The sequence below is a fragment of the Amphiura filiformis genome, chromosome 13 (assembly GCF_039555335.1).
Source record: "Amphiura filiformis chromosome 13, Afil_fr2py, whole genome shotgun sequence".
Classification (NCBI taxonomy): Eukaryota; Metazoa; Echinodermata; class Ophiuroidea; order Amphilepidida; family Amphiuridae; genus Amphiura; species Amphiura filiformis.
In genome coordinates this window covers 40,052,662-40,063,855 of record NC_092640.1, presented here as the reverse complement: position 1 = coordinate 40,063,855, position 11,194 = coordinate 40,052,662, and the positions used below count along the sequence as shown (strand labels likewise).

At 38.5% G+C, this 11,194-nt stretch overlaps 1 protein-coding gene across 1 annotated transcript; it reads left to right on the top strand.

The window, feature by feature from the left end:
• Positions 1-1,919: 1,919 nt before the first annotated feature.
• LOC140167654 (uncharacterized) lies at positions 1,920-2,774 on the top strand. Its single transcript, XM_072190951.1, has one exon. The coding sequence runs from the start codon at positions 1,920-1,922 to the stop codon at positions 2,772-2,774; it is 855 nt and encodes a 284-aa protein (XP_072047052.1).
• The last annotated feature ends 8,420 nt before the right edge of the window (positions 2,775-11,194 follow it).

Below are 11,194 nucleotides of genomic sequence, written 5' to 3'. Positions count from 1 at the left end.
TTACTCAGTTGGTAGCCAGGGTTTAAGGGTGAAGCTGCCCTCCCCACGTGGGATGATGACCGCCGGAGGTTTAAGGTTTGATGGCATTTTCTGTACTTTTTAGTCCATTTTGACCATTTTGGTCAAAGTTTGCCCCCCCCCCCCTTGAAAGATGCCTCCCTCTGTCTACCCTCTGACAAAGTGATGGCCACGCCATTGGGCTTGCGCTCAGTCAATTCTGTTTAAGAAATCGACTGTACACAGCGTCATCATCCAGATATCTTCCAGTCAAAAATTGCCATGATAGTAGGGTGAATCCACTATTTCTTCAACAGTCACGAAATGGCGAGTTTGTTCGAGATAGGCCGATCGACTCAGTCTAAGTACACCACCGGTTACCATAAAAATACACGCTTCTTCCCAATTACTAATGCCATTTATCATATTCTTCCAACACATATATTTAACTGCAAGTCTTACAAATGTTTTGTACAAAAAGCAAAAATAACGGTATATATTAAAAGGTTTGAGAATATAATCACTTCAAAAGAATCTACACTATCATATCACAACATGTAGTCTATTGTCATTATAGGAATAAAATCAATTCATCTCAATATGCAACAGAGGAATGTGATCTTATTGTCCCCGAGTTTACTATAGATTTAGCCTGTTTATTTTGAAAGAAAACTCATAGCTGAATCATAATTACATCGCTGAGCTATTAGCGATTGGTGTTTAGCCAATGCTTGGTTTTCAACCAATTGCATGCTCGCTGAGCGCGGAGTACAAGTATAAGCTCATTTTGTAATAGAAGTTACTCTCAACTCGGTGAGCAGTTTATAAGGACACGTGCTTTGATGCCTATACAAAATAATTCTTTATCTTGCGTGGACGCAGTGCTGTGTATATTTATGGCAGCGATCGCACGCCATAGACGTGTGAGGCATGTTTGCCTCTACTCCTATCTAGTCGGAACGCCACCAAGTGGTTATTTATTACCGTATACTACTGAAATGTGCTAGTGCGCGATGCGTAATTCTTCTGTCCCCTGTAGGCCTATATTGATATAAAGTCTGTACAAAGAGTAACGCAGCTGCTACAAATACGCATATAGCTTCGGAACTAATAAATGTTTCCACAAAATTTCTACATAGAAAGAATGCTGATTTATTTACGCGCATTTTAATACCCCATTTGTCAAATCTCGTTTAATATTAACAACACAGTAGTGCTTTTAAAGAAAAATACCCGAATTTAAAATTTGCAGTTTTCAGCAATCAATGGTTATTACGCAAGCAGTGCACGTAAAAGCCTCCATTATCTTCGCGCTGACTTCAAATCAATACAAATAGCTGCAACTTTTAAATTCGGGCATTTTTCTTTAAAAACAGTGCTGTGTTGTCAATATTAAACGAAATTGGACAAATGGGGTGTCAAAATGCACGTAAATATATCATCCTTCTTTCTATGTTGAAATATTATGAACACAATTGTTAGTTCTGAAGCTATAGACGTATCAGCTGCGTTACTTTTTGTGCAGTCTTTATTAATTAATTATGAATATTAATTATGAATAACGATTAAGCATCATTAATTTGATCTCGTACGCTAGTTTGCAATGTTCGAATGTGTCCATGTTCCAGTGTATACGATGCGTAAGCCCCTTGTTTGTATAATTATATTAGGCTGACGGGTAAGCATCATTAATTGATCTCGTACACTGGTATGTAAGGTGTTGTTTGTATAACAGGAACGGCACTGAAATGGTATGAGTCATATCTTCAAAACAGATCTCAGTCGGTTGTCATCAACGGAGAATTATCGGACAGTCTCGACCTTAATGACGGGGTCCCTCAAGGCTCGGTCAATGGTCCCCTTTGTTTACTCTGTTCTCAGCCCCCATCGGTGATGTTATCAACGCCCATAACATCAACTTCATGACATATGCTGATGATACGCAGCTGTACATGCTTCTTCACCCAAGTGAACGCAATTTCGCCATCCCGAGACTAGAACTCTGTCTTCGCGACATCAAAGCATGGTCAATCAGAAACAGGCTTGTCTTGAATGACTCAAAAACTGAGGTTGTTCACATAAGTTCAAAATTTGTGAAAACTCCATCCTTTCCCAAAATCACCATTGATACATCTGAAATTGAGGTATCACGGGTCGCAAGGAATCTCGGCGTCATCTTCGATTCATCTATGGACATGAAAGACCATGTTAAGAGTGTTGTCCGTGCAGCCTCTTTTGCAATCTACCGTATTGGAAAGCTGCGTCGCTATCTTGACAAGTCATCTGTGGAGAGGTTGGTACATGCATTTGTATCCTCGCGTTTAGACTCATGTAATGCTGTTTTGTACGGACTTCAAGACAATGAAATCGCGAAGTTACAGAGAGTGCAGAACACCGCGGCGCGCCTCGTTACCAAGTGCAGAAAGGATGAGCACATGAAGCCTGTTCTTAGAGTCCTCCATTGGCTTCCCGTGCAACAGCGGATTGTGTACAAGATCGCATTGCTTACCTATAAGGCACTGCACGGGTTGGCTCCTAGATATATTAGCGATCTTATTGAGGAGTATAAGCCACAGCGGACTCTACGATCGGCTTCACAAGCTCTCCTTTGTACACGAGCACCAAAGAACTGTAAAACCAAGTTCTACGGCGAAAGATCATTTGCCGCAGCTGCACCAAAGGTGTGGAATAACTTGCCTTTCAAGCTTCGTTCAATTTCAAACATAAACTCTTTCAAAAAAGGACTCAAAACTCATCTATTCAATGCATCTTGTTAGACAATATGATCGTCATCTCATTTCAGTTGTGCAATTTCATTTTCTGCAAGGTCTTGAATTATATTGTTTTTAGAAGTGTGAAATAAGGTGGCATGTGGTTTGTGCAAATACTGCCTTTTTAAAGCGTTTTTAATCTTATTCATTTTGCTACTTTTTAAACATATGTCTCCAGAGTTTAGACTAAATTTATACCGGTAGTTTGCTGGTCAAGCTTACGGTATTTTATTGATTGTGTAACGTGTACATTATTTTATGTTTTAGTATATTAAGGTGTGTTTAATGAGCTTTATCATGATTATTTTTCATGTATACTATTTTGTTCAACATGTAGGCCCTAGTTGATTTTGTATTAGTGTATGTAGTTTTAAGATTCTGTGCAGCGCCTTGAGGCTGTTTTTACATCGTAGGGCGCTTTATAAATCCCATGTATTATTATTATTATTATTACTGTTTACCCTGACTGCTTATGATTCCTGTTTATCAGGGACAGTCTATGTAGCTCAACCTGGTTAGAGCGCTCGCCCGACAAGCGAGAGGTCTGGGGTTCAAGTCCCCGCACAGATAGATAGATAGATAGATAGATAACAATCTTTATTCAGGATAATTCATTCAGTTTACAAAAACTGGTCTCCCATGAGACCCTGATATAATTATTAATACATTGTAGTATTTGAATAATATAAGATTTTAACATGTTTTACATATCAAGAGATTAATTACATGATACAAAAGAAAAACAAAATTAAAATCAAGGTAATATTTACAAAGCAAGATGATAAAATATAAAACATGTATCATAACATACAGGTAGTGCAATTTAGTACTGCACTACTACTACAGAGGTGGAAAGGTATGATTTATAATTATGCTTATGATTGATTTTAACATATTCACATTCATTGAAGTAAGATTACTGCGGACATCAGAAGACAGTCCGTTCCACACTGAGGCACCTCTGTAAGAAAAAGTTCGTTTTATTATTCCAAGAAGGCAAGACAAGGGTATTACAAGATTGACTTCTGGTACATTTTGAATGAATTGAAGAAGTAAAAATAAATTGCCATGAGAGGTAAGATGGAGCATCATGATTAAGACATTTAAAAACAATTACAAGAAGCTGTTTCTCCCATCTTTTGTTTAATCTGTCCCAAGAAAGTGTATTCATCATATCAGAAATGGGTGTTCTAATGTCCGCGGACAAAAGAACACGAGCAAGTTTGTTTTGAAGAATTTGGAGAGAATTACAATGCTCAGAAATGCAGTTTGACCAAACAGGACTGCAATAATCAAAATGTGGGAAAACCAATGCATTGGCTATTAAATTTAGTGTGGCTGGAGGAAGATAAAACTTAACTCTGCGAATGACACCAATACGTTTAGAGATAACAGAAGAAATATAATCAATATGATCATTCCAAGTTAAGATTGGATCAAAAATGACCCCCAACTATTTAAATTTATCAACCCTTTCGATAGTCTCATTACCATAGATAAGTGAAATGTCATCAAAAATGTTCAAAGTATGATTTGTTCTAAAAAGCATGTACTTAGTTTTCTTAATGTTAAGAGTAAGCTTGTTGATTTCAAACCACCGAGCAATTTTTAACAAGCAATCATTCATTTGAGACTGAAGAGCATTTGGGTCTGATGATTCAAAAAGCAAAGTTGTATCATCAGCATACATAAACATTTACAATCAATACATTCAGGAAGAGAATTAACATAAATTATAAACAACAGTGGATCTAACATCGAACCCTGCGGAATGCCGATGTTAACATTCTTAAAATCAGAGAGTGTAGAGTTAACATTGACTGATTGTATTCTACCACTTAAGTACGAGTTATACCAATTTAAAGTGTAACCAGTGACACCATAGCTATGAAGCTTTTGAAGAAGAATTTCGTGATTTACAGTATCAAAAGCTTTTTTGAGGTCCAGGAACAATGCTCCTGTGACGGCACTATGATTCATATTATTTAAAATGTAGTCGGAAACATCAATAAGAGTAGTAGCAGTAGAGTGATTACGTCTGAAGCCAGACTGACAAGGATTTAAAATGCTATTTTCAGTGAAGAAATTGTAAAGTTGATCGCTCAGGCAGGTATGTCCGGAGTTTTTACTCTAGTATATCTACATATGCATGTCATGTTTCCATTTGTAAATTCATGTTTAATTGTGCTAGTGTACGATGCATAATTCTTTTTACTGTATATATTATGAATAACGATAAAGCTTGTCGTGCGCTAGTTTGTAATGTTTGAATGTTTCCATATTCCAGTGATGCGTAAGCCTCTTCTAAGGTACCCTGTTTGTATGATTATATCAGGCTAGCGGGTAGGCCTAAGTATCATTAATTGATCTCGTTCACTGGTATGTAATGTGTTATTTGCACTGTTTACCCCATGGAGCTATTAAAGATGGAGAGGCAATAGATTATGTAACGCATTGTTCCCTTATGCTGATTTGAAATCTGACAAGCTATTCATCGAAAGGTACCTTTTGTTTGGGACAAAGGGCTTCCGCCATTAAATCGGTAAGCTGACCCGACAGTGTATTAACGCTTTACCTAGCAGGCTACTGTCAATAAGTGATCAAACGAAAGTCGCGTGAAAGCGCTTACTGGAACGAAAAGTACCCTTTGTTGTCATACCACCCAAGGGTGTGATTGAGTAGCTGTAAGCACAAAAGGCACACATTAGCCGCTGATGCAGTTCGTTGTCACCCCACTGACTGTAGGTGCTTCATTTAAATAAATTGAATGCGTTTGCTAAATGATTACACATCAAGGCTGCCATGTCTGCATGTCTAGTACTGTATAATGGTAATAGCTACGTATACATGTAACATGTAATAAGTATACCGGTATAGGCCTATATAAAAGTTGTTTCACAAATTGACATTTTATTTTATTTTAAGAAGGAGAATGTCATAAACAGTGGCGTACTGAAGGGGGGGCAGCTCTTTTGTGAGAGGTCTTGGGAGGGGATGAGGGAGGAAGAGGTGGAGGAGGGGACATGAAGAATGAGAGGGGGGCTGGAGGAAGAGAGAAAGAGGGACAAAAAGTATGAGGGGATGGAGAAGGGAAGGGAGATAAGAAGAGGGAGTGATACTTTAGCAAGGAAAGAATAAGTACATAGGAAGGAAAAGAAAGGAATGACAAATAAATGTAGGACTTATAATTATAGAAACTAAACACAGCCACCCCCCCCCCACATAGGCCTAACACTAACAGCACTATAGGCCATTCGATGATGTCAATGCCTTTATGCGTTACGTATTTAAAACGCCCAGTCAGATGTATTTTACACCTGCCAAGCACAAGTCACCCAATTTCGAAAATTGGACGTTGAATATACACTCTCATGAATATTGATTGGCAACATTTTCCAATATGTCAGCGCTCAAATCGGACACAATAGAACAATAGACCATTCAGTGCGCTGGTTTACCCTGACTGCTCATATCCATAAGTACCAGACTTGAGATCAGGGACAGTAGCTAGGTGGTTAGAGCACTCGCCCGACAAGCGAGCGGTCTGGGGTTCAAGTCCCAGCACAGGCAGGTATGTCCGGGTTTTTTTTGTACTCTGGTATATCTGCCTATCCATGTCATGTTTCCATTTGTAAATTCATGTTTACTTGTGCTATGCGTAATTCTTCTTTACCCTGTATATTGATATATATATAATAAGAGTAACGATTAAGGGATCTGGAATGAGCGCTTTGAGCGTTTCGACAGTATTTTTTGTGGGACATGAGAGCACATCAGACATATCGAATTGCATTTTGAATACGAAGAATGTCTTTCTAATATCAAATAATTTTAATTTTTTGAAATTTACGATGTAATACAAATTTTATGACAAATTATTAAAATTTGGTATTTTTCACATTTTTCATATATAACAGTCCTCGAAGTAAATTTTATAAATCTAATGATATATTCTTAAAGTGTGTGTAGCTGTGAGGAAAAGCCGACGATCAATTGAAAATTTTGACATTTCATATTGAAGATGTGGATTTTTCCCAAAAAGACCTATTTTGTTTTGGTGTTTTTGGAAAAAAAATTCATATCTTCAATACGAAAGGTCAAAATTTTCAATTGATCGTCGGCTTTTCCTCCCACCTACATACACTTTAAGTATAAATAATCAGATTTATAAAGTTTACTTCGAGTACTGTTAAATATCAAAAATATCAATTTTTAATGATTTGCCATAAAATGTGTATAACATTACGAATTTCAAAAAATCAAAATTATTTGATATCAGAAGGACATTCTTCGTATTCAGAATGCAATTCGATATGTCTGATGTGCTCTAATGTCCCATATAAATACTGTCCAAACGTTCATACCCCATCCCTTAAGCATCACTAATTATTTTGATCTCGTACGCTAGTTTGTAATGTTTGAATGTTAAATGTTCCAGTGTATGATACATACATAAAGGTGATTTAAGGCGCTTATGCAAAACATTGATCTAAACGCACAAAACTACATTACCAACAACAAACAAAACCAGCCAGTGGAAAACAAGAAAAGTCAATGTAAAGACAAAATGAAAAATACTAAAATTTGTACAAGTGAGTTTTCAGCAGCTTTTTGAATTGTGTGAGAGAAGAAGCTTCCCGTATGTTCTGTGGCAGGCTCTTCCAGATGGACGGTCCAGCAGCTGTAAATGACTTATCACCACAGGTTAACTTGCACATGGGAATGTTTAGGAGAGTTCTGTCCAGGGCAGATCTTGTAACAGGGCCACTGGAAGGTTTTGGCTTAAGACTAATTGAATCGATGAGGTATCGCGGAGCAGAGTCAGTCAGGCACTTATAAATCAGAAGACAGAGTTTGAATTGGATGCGGTTGCTAATCGGAAGCCAATGAAGATTGTTCATGAGAGGTTTTGGATCAGTACGTCTAGGGACGGAGAAAAGTAGCTTGGATGCTTTATGTTGAAGGGATTGAAGGCGGCGCGGCGAAGATCTTGAGACTTGAGTCCATAGAGAAGGCTGTTACCATTATAGTCCAAACGCGAAAGTACTATATAAGGGCCCGGACAACATGATGTTTAGTGTCCGTATCCAAATGATGCAGTATTCTTCTGATGTTGCGAAGCTGGACGTTGACAGAGGAAACGATGGAGTTCACCTGTTTTGTCATAGACATAGGACTGTCAAAAATCACCCCGGGGTTACGAGCATTTGGAGATGCGTAAGCCTCGTCCCTTGTTTGTTTAAGTTTATTCATCACACCAATATTTCTAGCAATAGTTTTGGACACAATTAATGTGATTTTTTTTATCATGCAAGGCAATCGTCAATTCGAACACCTAGGAATTTGGTATGTTTAACTCTCTCCAAACGGGTATTGTCTAAAATTACATTCATATCATATTTATCAATTTTGATGCCATATGTGGTGTTCCAAGAATCATATAGTTCGTTTTGCTACATTTAACTGATAATTAGCTTTGAACCAATATCGTTTTAGTACTTCATTTATAAGATTGATTTGATTTTTAATGTTGGGATGGGAGTACAGAATAGTTGTGTCATCAGCAAACAGGATAAAATCGAGTAAAATTTGAAGTGTTTAGTACTATCATTTACATAAAGTATAAAAAGTAGAGGGCCTAGTATCGACCCTTGTGAAACACCGCAGATAATATCGTTGTTCAGAATCACATGAATTATAGGAAACATATTGTTTCCTATTACATAGAAAGAGTACAAAATTATTTGGATACCAAACATGATACATTTTCCTTTGTTCATACGACATACATGACTAATCAACAATACACCTCAGGCCTCAAATGCGACATGTCGATACTGGTATCAAAAATGTGCGTTTCTTGTTGGGAATTGTGAAATCGAATGTTAAACTTAACTCTTCACTTTTACTAAGTGAGATTTTGACGAATCCCCCATCTCATTCTGTTATGATATTGTAGATGGTAATACCGTATTAAAAAGCAGATGCATCAGTAGGATTGTAGATAATATTGGTTAGATTTCTGTTTATCAAATCCAATAAATATATACCCACTGACTTGCGCTTTCGCCATCCAGGCTGATGGCTTGATCACAAGTGGTCCACTGCATTTTCCGCGGTGTTTGGATGCAATTTCACTCATCGGGATCAAAGTTTCTTTTAGCAAGTAGATCATATACGTGAGGGGTGGTGCAATAATTATGTGTACCCCCGAGGTGGTGAATTCTCAAAATGGTCTGCCAAAATCGCTTGCTCCCCCCCTGGCCGTGCCAAAAATATTTGCCCCCCTTTGACGTGCCATAAAACCTTTGCCCCCCCCTTGATGTGCCAAAAATCTTCCCCCTTAGGCCTACACATGCAAGATTTTTGGGAACCTGAATTTAAAACCTTAAATTGTCTTATCATATAATGCGAGCGCAGCGAGCAGGAAATTTGACATATTTGAACATGTTCTTAACGTTTTCCTACATCTTTTTAGGGCGTAATATAGAAACAGTGCCCAAAATATCTGTGCCAAAAATCGCTTGCCCCCTTTCGACCTGCCAAAAATCGCTTGACCCCCCTTTCGACCTGCCAAAAATGCTTGCCCCCCTTTTGGCCTGGCAAAAATCTTTGCCCCCCCTATAATTCACCACCCGGGGTACACATAATTATTGCACCACCCCTGACTCAGAGAGAAAGAGCCGTCGTCGGGGTTGATTGATTTGGCCCTCTTCTTGCAGATCTGAATTGATTCTCTGCATGATTCTTCTTGATACAGCATTTGAGTCTTTGTCTATTATGCTGGTCCCCTCCCACTTGATGACATGCTATTCTTGGGCGACGTGATCCGTGGACGTGATCGCCGACTAATGTTGTTCGGATGTTGACGCTTTTGTGTCTTTTACCGTTTGCGAGTCATTTTGATGTACTTTTAGACAGACGCCGAATTGCCTTCCAGCCTTTGCAGGGGATTTCGTATACTGCGTCACTGGTTACTAAGATGTCTTTCTTGTCTTTACGTTGCACAAGAATGCTTTTGAGTGTGTTTGTAGGTCTCATGGCTGTTGAGATTTTATGTTTTTGAAAAAAATTATTTTGGAGTTGTTCAGATAGACCTTCGACATAGGGGATAACCACCATACCTTTTGAAGGAGTTTCGTCGGATTTCGTCAGATTCACATTTAAAAAAAGGTCATGTTCTCACCCAATGACTCCATATTTTTTACATTTTGCTCTCACCGAATGCCAAAAATCATGCTCTCACCCAATGACCCCATATTTTTCACATTTTGCTCTCACCGAATGCCTCTTGGTGCGAAAGTGCCAGCCCTACACCTATATCCATTTCAAATTGAAGTGTCCCCCCCGGGTCTCGGACTAATAGGCTAACTGTCCCCGCCCGATCCCCACAACCCTAACTTACTCATTCGCTCGCTCATATTCAATTAAGTAACAAAATGGACAAAAAACAAATTCATAACGTGTTTTTAAGAACCTTTTTGTGTCGCCGCATGCTAAATCGGTAATCTGTACACACTTTGATGTACAACTTAGAGTATAAACACGTGTATAACTGTACTTGATCTAATCGTCCCGGCTGGAAGATATTGGGGAAGATTCTATACTATACATCACACTCACGCGTTATAGGACGATTTGACGTACATTTCACGTATGTGATGCATGGTTTATTCGGCCAGTGTGGCAAGTTAGATCGTCGTCATACACAATATTGTCGTGGTATTATTATATTGTATATTGAGTCGGTTTGGTTCAAACAGCTTATAAAGTTGAATTTTTACACGGAAGGGGCCTGTGCAAAAAAGGGGGTTGGATTTCGCCCAGCCGAAAGGGGGAACAAATAATATTTATAAAATAAGTACATAAGTAAATAATAAGTAATTAAATAATAAGTAAGTAATAAATCCCTCAATGGTCGTCATTTCAGTGATTGACAGCGAGTTTCAATTATGTAATGCAAATGTGGCACTGGCCATGTCACGTGCGCATTTATAAAAGCGCATTCACAAATATACCCGAAGTAGGGCCTACACTGTATGAGGGGTATAAAGTGCATGAGGAGATATCTTACCTATCCCAGAATCCTTTGCAACATTTAACACCTCATTTCATCACTTTCCTTTCCTGTTGAAAATATACTGGCTAAACATAGGTCGAGAGTCATGAAATAAACATATTTTGCAAGGGTACACCCCGTCAGTCCGAAACCCCGTCAGTCCGAACCATCGCTAGTCTGAATTTTAAGTTTACCTAACGCTAACCCTAGCCCTAAACTTAACCCTAACCGTACCATAACCCAAACCCTATAACGATAACCCTAGGCCTAACCACTAGCGGTGGTTCGGACTGACGGTGTTTCGGACTGATGGGGAGACCCCTTTTGCAAGATCTGGATGTGTTCTGTTGATTTGATGTACAGTACA

Bases quoted from the DNA above. Each gene is read 5' to 3' on its own strand.
- LOC140167654 (XM_072190951.1), top strand. From the start codon at position 1,920: ATGACATATGCTGATGATACGCAGCTGTACATGCTTCTTCACCCAAGT.